The sequence below is a fragment of the Trichechus manatus genome, unplaced genomic scaffold (assembly GCF_000243295.1).
Source record: "Trichechus manatus latirostris isolate Lorelei unplaced genomic scaffold, TriManLat1.0 scaffold00091, whole genome shotgun sequence".
NCBI lineage: Eukaryota > Metazoa > Chordata > Mammalia > Sirenia > Trichechidae > Trichechus > Trichechus manatus.
This window is the reverse complement of record NW_004444027.1, coordinates 4654417-4673081: the sequence shown is the minus strand read 5'-3', so window position 1 is coordinate 4673081 and position 18665 is coordinate 4654417. Positions and strand designations below refer to the sequence as shown.

At 41.4% G+C, this 18665-nt stretch overlaps 1 protein-coding gene across 1 annotated transcript in view; it reads left to right on the top strand.

Annotated features, from left to right (window-relative positions):
• The window catches only part of NUGGC (nuclear GTPase, germinal center associated), a 61400-nt gene that overhangs the window by 24003 nt on the left and 18732 nt on the right, over positions 1-18665 (top strand). The window contains exons 8-13 of the mRNA XM_004382185.3: positions 3252-3427; positions 5103-5121; positions 5307-5396; positions 8098-8203; positions 9759-9892; positions 14253-14417. Of these exons, the coding sequence (XP_004382242.1) occupies positions 3252-3427; positions 5103-5121; positions 5307-5396; positions 8098-8203; positions 9759-9892; positions 14253-14417 (690 nt within the window). The remainder of the gene's footprint in view (positions 1-3251; positions 3428-5102; positions 5122-5306; positions 5397-8097; positions 8204-9758; positions 9893-14252; positions 14418-18665) is intronic.

The following is an 18665-nucleotide window of genomic DNA, read 5'->3' as shown; positions in this document are numbered from 1 at the left end:
CATGCAAGTCCTTGTTTCTGCGGGATCTCTGCTCTTGGGAGTGGAATCATCAGCTGCAGCTAGTTCCAGATGAGGCCAAGCGAGAGGCAAGCTGGGAAGAGAGTCAGGCTGTCACTGGATGGAGCCATGATTGCAGTCAGTTCAGATACACTGGACAGATTATCAAAGGCCACTCAGAACAGAGGAGCCAGCAGATCTGGCTTGGAACAAGCGCTCTGAGGAGGTCAGGATGAAGCAAAGGAATGAGTTCCAAGCGTAATCTGCTTGGACTGCGTTCCTCTGCATTCTTGTGGTTTGTGATATCCCCTCACAAGAACTTGCCAAAGACTTCCCTCTTTCCAGGGAGAACAGAGCACAACGAGCCCTCCCCCTGCCTCTCTGCTGCAATCTTTGCCTTCCCCAAGCTTCAACTATAGTTAATTCAGATGTCCCTGTTTTGCCACTTAGAAGTAGTGTGACTGTCAGCAAGTCACTTAATCTCTCCAAGTCCCACTCTCATTATAGGTAGGGATAGAGGTGGTAAGGGTGTTCTCCTGCCTGTTTATTAGTCTAGTTTCTAGTCTGTTCTTGTTTTATAGCTATAAAGTGTCTTTTGTGACACTAACTTTACCAGATCTTGCCAGTCAGGAGTTTTGTGGAGGGCCTGAAATTCAGTTATTGCAAAATTTAACCACTTTATGATTAAACTCCTCATGTTAAAAACCATAAAATCCGATGCCATCAAGTTGATTCCCATTCAGAACGACCCTATAGGATAGAGTAGAACTGCCCCATAGGGTTTCCGAGGAGCAGCTGGTGGATTTGAACTGCTGACCTTTTGGTTAGCAGCCAAGCTCTTAACCATTGGGCCACCAGGGCTCCTTTCTCTTGTTAATAAACATTTATTAAGCATCTATAGTTTACCAGGGGAGTCTATGGGTGGTGTAAAAGTTGGTGGTTCGATTCCATCCAGAGTTGCCTAGGAAGAAAGACCTGGAGATCTATTTTCAAAAATATCAGCCATTGAAAACCCTATGGAGGACAATTTTACTCTGACACACATGGGGTCACCATGAGTCAGAGTCGACTCAACAGCAACTGGTTTGGTTCACCAGGTCATGAGGAATACAGAGGTGAAACAGGCCCTGCCCCCGAGGTACTCCCAACCTGGTATCATAAGATGTTCCACAACCTGACTGAACAGTTTATTACTCACTGTTGACACTGTGCAGCCTGACGCTTCTCTAAGTTGCTTATAATATAGGAAGTGGGAAAGCAGTGACTGTTTTTGTTCTCCTGCCTAAATGTGAGTCCATCCGCAGGACCCAGTTGTGTGGCCTTACGCTAGTCCCTTTATCTCTCTGAGTCTAGGTCATTCTCTATCAACCAAGAGGTTTGTCTAACTCTAGAGACTGATGCTTTTTAAACAATGATTCATGAAGCTAAAAAGATCATGGACAGAGGATGTGGGTGCCATTGAACAGGTGGGGGCTCTAAACCCTTCGCTCCCAATCCAACCAGAGAAGTTCTATTTTTTTTAAATCTAGTATATACATTGGAATTCTTCCTAATATTTCATTTGAAAAATGCTCCATTGCTTTAAAAAAAGGTTTGAAACCCACTGCTCTAGATCAAGTTTTCTCAACCTTGGTACTATTGATATTCTGGGCTGGTTAATTCTTTGTTGTAGGGAATGTCCTGTGCATTGTAGGATGCTTAGCAGCATCGCTGGCCTCTACCAGCTAGCAACTGCCAAGATGTAACAACTAAAATGTCTCCAGACAGTGCCAAATGTTCTTTGGAGTACAAAATCACCACTTGCTGAGAACCACTGGTATAAAGAAAAATAAAGATTTAATTATCAAGTCACAAACTTGTCACATCTTTATGTGCAAAGCCCTGTTCTGACACACTACCACAAATGAACTCAAGCCCTGATTTGAACCAGGCCTTCATTTATATGGAGAGATAAGACAAGTGAAACAATATAGTAAGAGAAATCTCACAAGGCAACGCATGTCCATAAAAGTTGCATATTTATAAAGCAATACTTATACTATTAATAAGTTGTAATTGAATGTCCATTGAACTTTGCAGCTTGAATCACGTGGTTTATGGCCCCTGGCTGCCAAATGATGGCAGTGTGCCAAACATGCATGAAAGGTCAGCTGTCTTCAAAATGAGGTCCTGAGGTGACAGCTTTGGAATAGGTACACAACCAAAACTAGTTCTGGAAAAACAATAATTTTAACTAGAGGAAAAGTGAGGCAAAGCAAGCTAGTGGTGGATCTGTGACTGGAAATCTGCTGTTCTGAACTCTATCAATTGTTAAACATCTATTAAGCTTCTAGTATGTGTCAAGCCCTGTGCTTTAGGTGACGTGGATTCCAAGATAAAAAGGATAGCTCTTTCGCATCCAGTACCTCACAATCTGGTGGGGCAGAGGATGACCCTGTGTAGTAACTCTGTTTGAGAAGTAGGGTAAGTACAAGTGCTATAGGATGCAGAAGAGGGATGGGCAGCCCATCCTTGGGGTAGAGCTTGAAGGGCAAGTACAGGTTAAGCAGAGGCTGAGGCCAGTGCAAAGCCTCTGAGAGATGAAACAACAAGGCACATCTGAGAAACTGCAAGTATGTCAGTTTGGCTAGAGCATAGAGTGTGTGGTGCAGAGTGGTGAGAAGTGAGACCGGAGGGAGAGACAGGGGCTGAGCACAGAGGACATAAGAAATCATATCTTGTACAACAATGTTTGTTCAGTACTTTTCACAATAGCCCAAAGGTGGAAACAACCTAAATGTCCATCAACAGATGAATAGATAAACAAAATGTATATATGTAAAGAGAAATAAAGTCTTGATATATATGACAACGTGGATGAACCTTGAAAACATTATACTGAGCAAAATATATCAGTTGCAAAAGGACAAATACTGTATAATTTCACTTATATAAAATAAACAAGTATATAGAAACCAAAGATTATTAGTGGTAACCAGGGGTGGGAGGGCGGGGGAAAGGAGAAGTTTTTGCTTAGGGGGCAGTGAATTAATGTTAATGGTGGTAGAATAATTTGGAAAAGGATACTGATAATGTTTGCACAACATGAAGAACATAATCAATGTCATTGAATTGTACATGTAGAAATTGTTGAATTGATCAATGTTTTGTTATATGTATATTTTCACCACAAAAAACAAAAACAAAAACAAAATACGTCCTGTAGAATGAAGACATTGTTCATGTTCTCATACATATTGCATTCATGTTTACAGACCATTGACAAATGCTCAGTGATCTGGGTGATCAGTGACATAGAAAGAGTTTCTGGGGTGAGAGCCCATGAAGACCTTCTCAATGAGAGCATCAAAGCCTGCCAACGGGGTTTCTGCAGGGACATTGCCCTGGTGGTCACCAAGACTGATAAACTCCACTTGCTGGAATATTTAAGGTATTGCGCTTGATTTGCAGGGATGGGAGCACTAGCCTAGGCTTTCCTTCAACGGTGTCAGCTACAGTAATGATAGAGGTTGACTTCATGATACAGTGGGCGTTGTGGACTTTTGGGAAGTGACTAGGATGAAATAGAAGTCTGGGTGAACTCCTGAATATCAGGTTCTCTGAGTGGATTATTTCAGGAATCTGAACCATGAGGCAACTGCCAAACAGGCTGTCCCTACACAGCTCCAGGGGTGTCATTTACATGGACGATGATGCATATGGCACTTCCTGGAGGGTGCAGTGTGACAGTCCGGCCTGCACCCCACAGATATGGGAACTGTAGACTGTCTCACAACTAGTAGGGACATTATACGGTACTGTCTGACATGGTACGGCTTTGAAGGGTTAGATTCTGTTTCAGATTTGTTTACTCCTGAGATTTTCAACTGATTAGGAGGAAGGCCCTCAAATTTGTAGAACTTTGGCCAAAAGTAAAAACATTCTTACAGAGTCATATTCTAACAAATAATAATGAAAGGTAAATATTTTAGAGCCCAGTATTATCAGCTAAGATGTTAATGGAAGTTGATTTCCGTGTAGATCTCTGTTCCCCCTCTAACTAGGGTGACTGCAAAACTTATCTTCCAAATGGGGACACTTTTGAAAGTGAAACCAGAAAGCCAAACCTGTTGCCATGGGGTTGATTCTGACTCATGGCGACACATGTGTTACAGAGTAGAACTGTTCCACAGGGTTTTCTTGTAATCTTCATGGAAGCAGATTGTCAGGTCTTTCTTCTGGGGCACCGCCTGGGGGGGAGGTTTAAACCGGCAACCTTTAGGTTAGTAGTTAAGGGCAAACGGTTTGAGCCACCCAGAGACCTTTTTGAAAGTGAAACGGAGTGTTGTTAATACTTACAGAGGAACGGCAGGCATTAATCAGACTGTCTGAGTACACAGGTGTATATGGTCACGGGATATAACATCTTTGGCGTTTCTCTGCTCTAACAACAGCTTTTTTACCTAGCACCTGTACCATTTCCTTCCACACTCACTGAAACCTAAGTTTGACTACCGGCTCCAGGAATTCACTAAGCAGAACAAGCCTCCCGTGTGAGAAGTAGGTTAAGGCTCCCCCTGCCCCCCAAATTCTTGCTTTCATGATCAAAATTGGAATTTCAGCTTCATTTTTTTCTGCTGTCTCCTCTGCCCCCTACCACAGAGCAATATCTCAAGCTTCTCCTTTCCAGTGCAAATACTAAAACAAAAGATAATTCAATTTAATTTATTAATGTTTATTGAGCACTATTAGTAGGGCTGCAGATTCAGGGAGGCATACTGCCTAGTTCCTGAGTTTAGAGTACAAAAGAGGATTAAAGATTATACGAGAGGGACAAAGAAAGTGGTCTGTGAACCCAGGGAGAAGGGGCAGCGTTTTGATTGGGATGGGATCATGTCACAGAAAATTTTACAGAAGACAAAATGCTAGGTTTAACATTGAGAAATAAAGAAAATGTTGTCCAATGGATGCTGGAGTGGATTCAAAGATAGAGCATTTGGAAGAGAAACAGCTAATGAAAAGGCACTTAGGCCTGATGTATGTGATACTTTTAGGGAAAGTCGAAAGACTGCCATGACATATAATACAAATTAAGTAATTGCTAAAATTTTTTATTTTCCTTTCAGGGAAAGAAAAGTCGGAAATGTAAGTATGGACTAGTTATTTTTAAATAATACTTTTTATAATTAGTATTATGTAATTCTAATATGTGCATATTTGACTGTGGGGGCCCAGTGAAGACCTCCTGAAAACGATGTGCCTCATCACTTTGTTTCCAGTGATAACCCTGGACTCTTTACCATATGCTTTTGTTTTCTTTCACAATCTAGCAAGCTATTCAAAGTCAGCGAGAGGCTGTTTTAGAAAGAAATGAAACACTAAAACTACAAAGGAGTAGAATTCTCAAGGAAAAACTGAAGGTGAGTTAACAGATTTCCCTATGTGTTTCTCAACCACTCTGATTTTGAGAAACAACTGAATATTTGGTCTTGGAGAGTAGGAAGGGCACCTAACTCATTCCTACTGCTTAATACCTACTGTGACCTTGGCAAGTTATAATACTTTCCTGAGCCTCGATTTTCTCCTCTGTAAAATGGGGGAAATAGTCTACCTCCTGTGATTGAGAGAGCATGTGGTGTGCTGAGAAATATGTCCAGGTAAGTCAGGTATTCCATACAGTTTGAGGTGTGCTTCCATAAAGGAATGTGTGGGGTGCTGTGGGAACACAAAGGAAGGGTGCCCCAATCACACTGGTGGTGGGAGTAGGCAGTGTGGGGAGAGGGTCAGGGAAAACTTCTCAGCTTCATGAGTAGAATTTTAAGGAATCAGTAGTTTTTAGTAAAGTGCAGAAGCAGGGGAAAGGGCAGACAGAAGAACATGATTGAAATAGCCTACCATGTATGGTGAACTAATGCAAGTAGTTTTAAGTGGCTCAGAAAGGGTACTTGAAGAGGCATGTTGGGTGATAAGGCCCGAGCTTCTTTTTTTAAGCTTGAATAAATGTTCTGTAAGGCCCCTGGGTGGCACAAAATGGTTTGCACTTTACAAGGTCCTACTTGTGGATATTTACTAATCTGTAGTGAGCTGAAACTGTGCACTACAGATTAGTAAGTAAGCACAAGTAAACCTGTGCTTACCTTGCTCACTGGGTAATTCACCCCCGTCAGGGACTGTAAATTTGAGAAGAGGCTTGGATTCTGTAGGAGGGTGCTGTAGGGTTGGAAGAGAGACAGATGCCAGCCATACCTAGAAGAAGAATCTTTGATGTGGTGAAAAAATGTGAAATTGTTCACTACAGATAATCTGGTAAGCAAGGTAATACCTTGCCTATTGGATAATCCACCCCTGGCAGAGATGCTGTACGCTGTTGCGTTGTAAGCGGTATGCTGGGGAGGGCACACAGAGCATGCCTGCTGTGTCTACAGAAGCCGAGCTTGGGAAGTACTGTCTTACTGGGATAGTTCCCCGAAAAGAAAATATCCTGACAGAGAGAAAATGTGCACTCTCACTTTTAGCTGAGCACTTCAGAACTCATTGCCACATGTGGCCCCTCTGGTCGCTACTCCCACAATATGAACAACTTGGCCATTTTCTGGTTAATTCACCTTATTTTACTATAAAAATACGGGGGTTCAGCTTGATGGAAATCATTTTTATTTAACAGCCAAAATAACCTTGAGCCTTTAAGCTTAACTTATAAATCTTGTTATTTTATTTACAAATGTAATAGCTTCGGGCTGAAGCTTTCATCTTTTCCTTGATGAATGCTCAGTTAATATAGGCACAGCTCAGCATATTCCTTTCTTTTCATTTAGCTGTTTTGAAACTCTATTTAAATTTCATTCCGCATTAGTTCCATCTCCTGGTAGAAAATAGTTTTCAAATTTCCCTAGACCTTTTCTTAGAGTCAAAACTCTATCAGAAGGAGAAGGAAAAAGAAGTTAAGCTCAGTTGATCCTTTATACAATTGAGCCCCGACTCAGTGTGTGGGGCTTCCAGCAGCCTGAATAGGCATCTCTATTCCAGTGTTATGTATATGTGCTTATAACTTGCCAGAGACAGGGCTTCTCACCTCTTGGTAGGCTCCTAGGGTCTCTACTCACCCAGTCTTTAGTATGTTTTCATCAGAAAGAGACTGATGACTCTTGACTTTTTTACTGCCCGCAAATACATGTGTGCATGCGTGTGCACACATAAATACACACGCATGCTCTATATGGTTTTTCTCTTTTCTTTTACGTGAGAAGAATAAATGATTATGGAGCAATATTTATGTGTAATTCTAGTATGACTTCTCTGTGATAGTATTTTTCTAATCATAAAAGAAGATTTTATCACAGAATTCTTAATCCCTTGACATTTAAAACCATCGTTTGCTTAAATATACTCAGCATTGACATGCGCATGGTTACTGACTCACCACTCAGCTAAGGAACTTGCACTTCTCTTTTTTTGTTGTGGTAAGTGTATATATGTATTCATCATGTTGGAAATTTGCCTTTGCCCAGTGTTGTCTTATGCTGGTAAATGTTTAGCAACCAGCTCTCTGTTAAAAATAAATTAAAAGCCCTGGTTTGTAGCACTTGCTGATTCCGTTGGTGTAAATACTCTCACCATTGCCACTTTCAAGCTACTAAAATGAAGTAACCGAACACGGTGTTGGGAAGAGATATGCACAACCAGCTCTCCGCAGCTGGTACAAGCTGGCTCCAGCACACCATTGCCTTTGCCAGAGATCATGCTTCTTTTTCTAAAATGGATCCCCTTTATTGATTTTTCCCCTTTGAACATTTAAGTACACTTTTATAGGATCACTATGACTCTTAATCAACTCAATGGCAACCGATTTTTAAAAACTATTTCTCTATACATTTCCTTCTGGAATTGATATTTTTAACTTCAAAGAGATCAGTTTCTCTGCACTTTCTTCACAACTTCTGACCTTGTTAAGAGTGGACAGATGGAAACACCCCACCTACAGAATATTGTCTGTACCTATGGGGCTCTTGTAGAACTGAAGCGAATGAGCTGAAATTTGCTAAAGGCTCTTGTGAGGCCTGCTCACTGTTTCCTTTTCCACAGTTGAGTTATTCTGTTCCCCTTGTGCCTCTCTCACTTTAGAGAAAACTGCCGGCTGACTCCAAGGTTCTAGAAACCTCAGATCTGGTGTACACAGTCAGCGCCCAGGAGTACTGGCAGCAGGCTCTCCTCACTGAGGAGGAAACTGGTAATTTATATTCTTTATCTCAATCACTAAATTTCCTAAGACTAAACTTGGCACTCCAAATTTCTTTCTCTAGAGCTTTTTGTGCCACACTTTCAGCTTGTCAGTTTCTATATCTATTAGCAAATAATTTTTTCTCTCTCTTCAGTGTTGTGGTGCCGGAGAATACAGTTCCTCTCTTCTTTAAATCTTTCCATGGGTTGGTTAAGGTCAAGGCATCCTTAGTTTTGGCTTGAGATTCCTCACTCACCCAACTAAGAGTATCAAAAGTGTTGACTGAGTATCTATTGTATCCTTTTCTGTGAGGGGGGAAAAGTAGACAACATGGCCCGTTTCTTCAGACAACTTAAAATGTAGATGAGGAACTAATATTAACCCATGCACAAAAATTAAAGTAAAAATTAGACTTAGTGAAATGTGCTGACTATAAGTGCAATAGAAAGCCAGAGAATCTAGAGATCTGTGTGGCTCAAATACTTCGTGAAAACTGGATGACTGGGCAGGATCTGAGCTTGACTTTGATCTGAGCTTAAAATGCACATACATTTTACTAGATGTGTTTGCGTGTGAGAACCAGTTGCTTTATCCCTGGGTGGTGCAAATGGTTAACATACTAGGCTGCTAACCTAAAGGTTAGAGGTTTGAGTCCACCTAGAGGAACCTTGGAAGAAAGGCCTTTTGAGCTACTGCCGAAAAATCAGCCATTGACAACTCTGTGGAGCAGAGTTCTACTCTGATACACATTGGGTCACCGTGAGTCAGAATCAACTTGACAGCAACTGATTATTTATGTGTTTGAGAGAAGGTTAAAAGGCAGAAAGTGTGAAATGTCCCCAAACAAAGGTATAAAAGAAAATCAGTGTGGCATATGCAAGGAATAGCAGAAACATTGCCATTAACAAAAATAGTAGGGAAAAAAGTAGGATGACATCTATTATCTTCTCCTGACAAAGGGCTAGGACTAAGATAAATTTCTAATTTGGAATCCCACTTATTGGAGGTTCTTATTCCTTTCTACAGCAAAAAGAAAAAAACAAAAACCAAACCCGTTGTCGTCGAGTCAATTCCAACTCATAGCAACCCTATAGGACAGGGTAGAACTGCCCCATAGAGTTTCCAAGAAGTGGCTGGTGGATTTGAACCGCCAACCTTTTGGTTAGCAGCCATAGCTCTTAACCACTGGCCACCAGGGCTTCATAGTAAGCATGGGCTAATTTGGTGTTAAGGGTTATTTGATACAGATAGAAAAATGCAGAAGGATCGAAGAGCTGGTAAAAGCCAGTTTTTTTTTTAAATCAATCTGTACTTTTCTACATAGTTTGTTTTATACAGCTAAATAAAGTTAATATTCAGCATTGCTGATCTACCACTTATTGTTGTTGATCCTAGACATGGAAAAAATATCCTTCGGAAAGGTCGGGTTAGTGGGTATCCAGCCCACATATGACCTCAACTATAGTTAATCCAGACTGTCATCCTAATCTTTCAATTTTTATGAATTCTATTTACTACAAATTTCTGGCCTTTTCAAAATGTTTGTGCTGTCTGTGAATTCCAGAAATCCCCAGGTTGAGAGAGTATATCAGGAAACAGCTCTTGGACAAGAAGAGGAGGATGGTGACCAAGTATGTTACTGAAGCCTTTGGCTTACTGCTCCTCACAGACAGTTTCAACTCCACGGACAATCTGCCGGTATGGAAGACACCTGGGTTGCCTTTTCTCTCCCTCCCAGCCTGGGCAGGCCACTCCCTTTTACCAAGTTAGATATTAACTTGGGTTATTTTTTCTTTTCATATCAAAGGAATATATCAAGCTTAGAGAGTTTAAAGAAGATAACAAAGTTAATTAGAGGGCTAAAAATTATAAATTTGAGTAAAAGAGAAAGGAGTGATATTTTACCTGGGACAGATAGGGTAAGAGGAAAATGTAAGAATAGTCTGGCTATTTTCCATCTCCCCTGAGACTTTAAAAAGATGAAGTGTGTTTAAATGATGGCAGGAATGATTTCACTTGCTTCTAGTGGAATACAGAGAGTTCCTGATTATCCTGGAGAGGCACGTTTATATACACAAGCTTGAGAGGTTTCATCTGTCTGTGGAGTTCCTTTGTGTCCTGGTGCTGTCAGAAGCTCAAACTCAGAGCCACAAAAGCAAAATAATGAGAGAGGGAGGAAGCAAGGACAGACTTTCAGCTAAGAGTTTAGATATTTATTGTCACAGTCTAGAATCCAGGCCTTCTGATGACCAGTTAAAAATTACTTTTCTTGTACTAGTGGGCAAATGTATCTCTTTGATGGATAGTTTTTTTTTTTTAAACCGTAAAATAAGAGGGATTAACTGCTAGAGATCCTCTAAGACGCCTTGGAGAGTTTTTTGGAGAAAAAATGGTTGCTATTATCAATCACCAACCATGTCAACTTCCTTCCAACTTTGCTTTCCCCCATCAGATTTGCACAACCAAGTTGGCTAATTTCTTGTAACGCTGCAACAGGGAAAGGGCAGAGAAAGCAAAACAGCAGAGTTCTCTGAGATTTTTAAGGACTGACCCTGAGAATGTGGGAAAGTGAACCTAGGATGACCCTGTGGGCTACTAAGGAGAGGCAGATAATCAAGACCTGACTTTAGTGTGAAAAGTAAGCAACACCAACTGTAGATGGTCAAATGCAGTGGAATCACTTGGGGGCAGGGTGCAGGGGGTGTGGACTGTACCAGGTCACACTGTCAGAAGGGGTGACACCAAAATGATTGTCTATAAAATTTTTGTGCAGTCTTTCAGCAAAAGTTTATTAATTTTATAAAAAAATCCCTGTAGTTAAAACAACAAAACAACTTTTTCACAAGCCCAGATTACATGTATCAGTATACCTACAAGGCTTAAATTCTATGCTAATTTACTTTTGAACCTTCTCATGTACTTTGGTCAGAGCTGTCATTATTACCCAATTACAGTGATGTTTCAAATCATGTGGGTTCATCTGCAGGTGCTATAAGCACATGCTGTTGTTTTCATTGCTGTCAGTGTTTTTATAGTTGCTAAGTTTGTCAAAACTTCTGCTATTTTAGCTACAATATTATGGTAATAAGCATGGGGGGTGACAACATGAGTGACTGCATTGGGTGACACCAACCCTAGTGACACCACAGGTCAAATGTCCACATTTATAAAATTCCCCATAAAAGAGACTTGAAAAACAAACTTCACTCTGTCTTTTTCATCACGTTTCTTACATCTTGTTTTAGCTTGGTTCTGTGGAAAAAAAAAAAAAAAAACCTCCTGGAATCAGACATTTTTTCATTAGGCTAGGTCCTCTGAAGTATTGGGGAAGGGTTTGACCTTCTAACTTCCTGAAAAAGTTCCTTCAGGATGAAATTTGCCTCACTGCCCAGCAAAAGATTGCTTTCGGAAGTGCTGATGGAAAACCAGTCAGATGCGGTTGGTTTATTTTACAAACACAAGGACAAAGCATTTTGCAATCAAACATGAAAACGCCTGCCCCACATACTATTCTCTGCTGACTTGGAGGTACAGCCTGTGGCCAGGGCTCAGTCCCATCCTTGCAGCAGACTCCAGGCAATAGAAAATACAGAGGAGAAGGCTGATTGGTACCTCTATGATAGCCATCTAAAGGGAGTTGCCAGCAACTTCCCTCAGAATTCCTTGGCCCCACATTTTGGTCTTAGTCTTAGCTCTTTGATGGGAAGTTGGAAGGCAAGAATCTTGTCAGTTACTTTGAATTCTAGAAAATCAAACCTAAAAAGTTTGTGATTTATCATTTTTTAAGATGGTGACTCAAACCAAAAATTTAGAGTTTGAGTAGTTGGTGATTTTAAAAGAGCAAGGATATAGTCATTATTTTTAAGAATCAATAGGAAGTCTATTGTGACATCTCAGTCTTGAGTAAGTCCTGCACTTCTTCCACTAGGTACCAGCCTTTCCCTTTCTCATTACTCTTTTATTCCCAGCCCATCTCTTTCTTATAGTTCTTTTGTTTTTTCAACAGGGATTTATTGAGAGTGGGCTATTGTGAGAATCTTGCCCATAGATTTTGTTTTCATGATTTCTTTCTTATTTCATTTTGGTCACCAGTGACAGCACATATTCAAAAGAATCTAAAGACCACTCTGGGAAAAAAAAATTATGGCTTATGTAACTCTTAATGGTAAAAACTATGAAAATCCTCAGGGTGCTCCTAAAGCTAAATAGTCTCCATAAACTCTAAACCTCTTAAACTCTAAGACCCAAACTCTAAAGCTCATAAACTCTGAGACTCACAGAATTTTAGAGTTGGAGGTTGTTTTCAAGATCATTTAGCTCAATTTACTTACTTTAAAGATGATGCAATTGAGTTCTGGAGAAGTTAAGTCATCTGTATAAAGTCATACATGTATTCCAGAAATATTTCTGTCACAAAATTTGGAATAGAAGTTAAAGCCTAGATTATCTGGCAGTTTCTCTGTGCCACTTAGGCACTCAGCAAATGCTTATTGACTGACTCTTTGTGCCAAGCCCTGGAATAATAAACACGAATACCACAGTCTGTCCCTTCAGCAAGTTCATAGTCCAGTGAAGGAGACATAGGTAATCAGATAGACATAACATAGCAGGATGAATGCTGTAATGCAGGAATGTACAAATGCCATAGGTGCACAGGAAAGAGAGCCCAATTCTGCCTGGGGGGAGTTGAGGAAAGCATTACAGGAGAAGTGATTTTTGAGCTTTGTCTTGAACAATGAGAAGGTGGGAATATATATGCAAAGACATGGGGTCACAGAAGAGATGGCGTGTTTGAGGAATGGTAACAAGTTCAGGGGCAGCTACCTGGGAGGATGTGTCGAGCCAATGGAGAGACAGTGGTGCTGGAGAAGTAGATTTAGGAGACCTTCGGTGGTGCCAAAGGAGCCCTGGTTGTGCAGTGGTTAAACACTCAGCTGCTAACCAAAATGTCAGTGGTATGAACCCACCAGCTGCTCTGCAGGTGAGAGGTATGGCAGTCTGCGTCTGTAAAGATTACAGCCTTGGAAACCCTATGTGGTAGTTCTGCTCTGTTCTATAGGGTCACTATGAGTCAGAATTGACTTGACGGCAATGAGTTTTTTTTGGTTTGGGTGGTGAAAACAGTTAAGTGCTCAGCTGCTAGACGAAAGGCTGAATGTTCGAGTCCACCCAGAGGTGTCTTGGAAGAAAGGGCTGTTAATCTACTTTGGAAAAATCAGCCACTGAAAACCCTATGAAGCACAGTTCTCCTCTGACAAACATGGGGTTGCTAGGAGTTGGTATCGACTAAATGGTAACTAGAAGAAGAAAAAGATGATGGACCTTAAGAGCTGAGCTAAGGCATGTGGCTTCTACCTGCTGCAGACAGTGTGGAGTCAGCCAAGATTCTCACCTAGGGGAATGACACTGTGAGTTCCCAGTTTGGAACCTAGAGGTTAAACTGCCCTAATGGCCACTCCCTTGTATTATTTGAATACATGCTTCCCTCCCGACTAGACTGTATTCTTTGAAATCAGGGACTATGTGTTTATTTTTGTGGTCCTGCAGATTTGCTATTCAAAGTATGACCCAGACCCAAATATTGGTATCACTGGAGGGCCTGTTAGAAATGTAGAATCTCAGGCCTTCAGATTTTAACGAGATCCTTAGGTGATTAGTATGCATATTAAAGTTTGAGAAATGCTATCCTCAAAAACTGTTTTGCACAAAGTCAAAGCTCATTTAACGTTTGTTGAATCAAATGTCATTGAAAAAATCACAATTTTAATGGCAATTGAATTTTTATTTGGATAGTTACTTCCCCAAATAGCCTGATGAATTATACACCAAAAATAAATTGCAGGAGGCATATTATTTGTTCTGTTCCCAAATCCCACAAAACCTAAATAGGCTTGTGCACTTAGTGGTGCCAGAGTTGGGACAATAAGGAGCAGTCATCTGGGGTGATTATCTCAAGCTAAATCTTGTGTTGGTGACAAGCTTAAAGGAAGTAAAGTTTGAGGACAAGGTGCCTTTAGGGAGGGGGTTGCCTGATGCTCCCTATGGCCCTTGCCCCTAGAATGAATACTTGCACATGAGTTACCTGCGGAGATTCGTGGAAGAGAAGATACAGCTGCTGGAGAAGATCATCGACCAGTGCTTTGCCCACATAGAGCAGCCTCTGGAGGAAGGGGTCAGAAATGCCAGGACTTCCTACCGACGGATCCTCAGCGGATGCCTGGTGGTGAGTGACACTTTCCAGGGAAAACCTGTGATATTTGCTGACGTCTGCAACTGGGTGGTGGTGGTGATGGTAACTGCCAACTGGTTGCATCATTTAACATTTGTAACTCCCATAAGAGTAGTAAATTTGGTATATTCATTTGTTTCTTCATGTAATAAGAAATATTTCATACAAGGCATTGGTCCTCAGAGACAGTGTGTCCCTCTGTAAAGGGCATGTGCTCTGGTTTGAATTTTGTTTTCCTCATTAACCAACTTTGTGACCTCTTTCTGCCTCAGGTTCCTGATCAGTAAAATGAGGACAATCGTTGTACTGCTGTCATAGGGTTTTTGTGAAGGTTAATTGAAATAATGTATGCAAAGATACAGCCCCATGCTTGACCAAGGCACTCAGAACATAGAATGTTTAATAAAAGTCAACTGCTATTATTATTAGGTTCAAGGGTGATTAGAAAAATGACCCAAAGACAGTCCCTACTGAGAGGAGATGAGACAAAACGCAGAGAACTGTAATAAAAGGTAGCATGTGGTGACGACCATAAGAGAGCCAAAAAGTACTCCAAATGTTCAGAGACCATTCTGGTGGGGGCTGTGGCAGGTTGGAATCTTCTGGCTGCAAATCAAAGAATCTCTAATGCATGCCAGACTAAATCGTAACAGGACAGGAGGTCCAGAGGAAAAGTGGGCCTGGGAGATCAGCTTACGCCAGTGGCTCTGGCCTTCCTTATCTGCAACCCTCTTGCTCTCCTCTATGCAGAGGCTTCATTCTCAGGCTGCTTCCCTCATGATGGTGAAATGGCTGTAGCTGTTCTTGGATTCACATCTGTGCACCACAAGCTCTAGAGCAGGGGTTTTCCAAACTCAGCACCATTGACATTTTAGATTGGATAATTCTTTTATTGTGAGGGGCTGTCCTGCATTGTAGGATGTTTATCAGTATCTCTGGTCTCTACTCACTAGATGCCACTAACACAGCATCACCCCTACCCCACAGTCATAACAAAAATGTTCCTGGTTGAGAACCACTGGTATCAAGGAAGAGAGGGATGATTATTTCTGGTAGCTTTCTCATACAAGTGAAGGAACAGCAAACCTTCTTCGTGTTTCATTGGCTCTATGTGGGTCACATGCTTATTTCTAAGTCAATCCCTGAAACTGAGAGAATGCCTGGCACCAAATAGCTTAGCCTTGTGTTAGATGTTGGGAAAGCATACTAGAGGACAATCAAATAAACCTTCTGGAGAGGGTGATATTTGTGCCCAGCCCTGAAAGATCAGTGATATTTCTATAGACAAAAGAATGGTGGACAGAGGGAAGCATTCCAAGTGAGAAAGTACAAAACACATTTGGGAGCCAGCAAGTAGATCAGTCTGTGTAACTGTAGCTTAAAGAACATATTGCAGGGTTCTGGAGGTGTTAGGCTGGAAAGGGTCAGCTTGTTGGGCACCTTAGAGCAGGTCAAAGAGTTTGAACTTATTGAAGTTTCAAGCAACGAACGGCTTTATCAGAGGTATGCACTGGGAAGATTAATGTGCTCCTGAAGTGGGAAAAGATTGGACACAGATAGACCGGTTAGAGCCTGAACAAAGGTCATGGCAGATGGAATAGAAAGGATAAAGTGGCTTGGAGAGGAAATATGAAGAAACTCTCAATCAGAATTATCAGTAGTTCAGATGTGGGGATGTAGGAGAACAAGGAGATAAAGACTACTGGGAAGAATTTGTACCTGAAAGGAGATCTCATGAATTAAATAATAATAATAATAAGGAAATAAGGTGATGAGAGTGAGTGTGGTGCAATGGATTGCTTTTGTGTGGCCTTCTTGCCATGGTCTTGTAACTCCCACCCAAGTGATTGGGTGGGACTATGCAAATAAGGTAATCATGGCCCACCAAGGGGATTGGTCCATTTTACCATCCCATTAGGCTTAAAAGAGAGCCAATTCCAGAGCAGAGGAGGATCTCACCACCACCAAGGAAGAAGAGCCAAGAGCGGAACATGTCCTTTGAACCTGGAATCCCTGTGTTGAGAAGCTCCTGGAACCAGGAGACCGAGAGAGAGACAGAGAGAGAGAGAGAAAGAGAGCACTGTAACACTGAAGATAGCGAGAAGCAGTGGCAGAGAAACAACGGCAGGAGAGACCAGCAGGAGATGGCACAGAAGGCTTTCTGGCCCACGGAGTGAGAAACCTAAGTGCCTTCGGGCCAAGGCTTATTGGTGGAGTAGGGTACCTGGGGGCACTTACCGGCAGAGCTAAAAAAGCTTTGTAACACTTGCCCAAGCAGGGCAGAAGTGAGAGGCCAGAGAGAGGTGTGCCTGTGGGCACAGCTGGAAAGAGGCTGTCCTGATGGAAGAACTGTATCCTGAGTGTTCCTGAACCTGAACTGTAACCTGTTACTTCCCTAATAAACCCCATATTCATGAGTAGTGTCTGTGAGCTCTGTGTGGCCATTACAATGAATTATCGAACCCGGCAGAGAAGCAGAGAGTGCCGTGAGAGGGAGGGTTGGTGTCAGAATTGGTAAGGATGGTGCACAAAGGAGGCATGTCTGACCTCCACCTCATAGAATTCAGTCTTGGGCTGTTGACCCTGATTCTCCTTCCCTCTTGTGAAGTTAGAGGAGGTCAGACATCACCCTCACGCCATTGCCACAGTGATGAGCTAATCTCTGGGGGGGGGGGGAGTAATATGTTAAGTATTGGAGGTTAAGTATTTAATTTTTAATCCTGGTGGAATATCTAATAAATGATGGAAATGAGGAACTCAAGCCCTAGAGGGAGGCGGGGCTGAAAGTCTAGATTTGACAGTCACCTGCGTAGGAATTGATAGTCAGATCTACAGGAGTGAATGGTATTGTGAAGGAGTAGAGCAATGGATGGTAATATAAAACAACCTGATAAAAAGGCCACAGTTTGGGAGCAGAAGAATAAAGGGAATTCAAAGAAAGGGATAGAGAAGGACTAGTCTAAGAAGTAGTAGGAGAAGAAAATTGAATAATATCATGAAAACCACGGGAGGAAAATCTGTTAAGAAGGAGTTTATCAGATGCTCCAAGAAGTGAAAGAAAATTAAGATGAAGAAAGGCTATTGAATTTTGCCATTGAGATTATTCACTGATGACTACGATAGCCTCTAAGATAACCCCCAATGATCTTACCTCCCGGTATCCACGCCTGTGTGGAGTTTCCTTCCATAATGAATCAGGGTTTGTCTCTGTGACCAACAGAGTGCTACAGAGGTATATGACTTCTGAGGCTAAGTTGTAAAGAATCATTGAGGCTCAGATCTTGGCCCCCTTGGATCACTTGCTCAGGGGAAGTCAGCCTCTGTGTGCTGAAGTCAAGCAGCTCTGTGGAGATGCCCGTGAGGAGAGGAGCTGGCCTCCCACTAGTAATTCACCAACTGGCCAACCATGCAGTGAGCTGACTTGGAAGCAGAGCCTCCTGCTCCATTCAGATGACTATAACCCCAGCTGACATCTGACTGAACCTCAGAAGAAACTTTGAGCCAGAACAGGCCAACCAAGTCATATCCAAATTCCTGACCCACTGAAACTGAGATATAATAAATGTTTACTGTTGTTTTAAACCACTAAGTTTGGGGCAATTTTTTTTGTGACAGTAGACAACTAAGTGACCCTGGAGAGAACTATCTCTGTACAATGGCAGAAGAACCTAGATCATAAGAAGGTAATGAGTGAGTGGTGCTGAGAAGGTGAAGGCATGAAGTAGGAATTATTCCTTTGAGACATTTTTTTTGTGAAAGGAAGGAGCAATATCAGCTGTCTTCAGGCCTTCACTAGGACGTCATCCATTAATTGTACCCTCTCTCATCAGCCCTTTAATGGCTTCATTCTCTGTGACTACAAACATGCTCAGGATGTTCCTATCTTACAACTTTCCTTTGTGATCAGAAATTTGGGCAAACGTTTATATATTAATATCATATTGCTACTTAACATAGCAAAATAACCTGTATAATAATAAGAGGATGGTTAAATTAATTATGATACACCTATATGATACTATATTATTTGTTTATTAAAATGATCTTTGAAAGTATTTACAATAAAGTGGGGGGAAATGCTCATGTTGTAATATTAAGTAAAAAGAGCAGAATATGAAATTATATATATGGTATGACACCAATTGTATCATGCAATGAAATCATTCACTTAAAACACACTTCCTTAAAACATGTATCATTGATTAATGAGCACAAAGCTCTCTACTGAAATTTTGGTCAGTG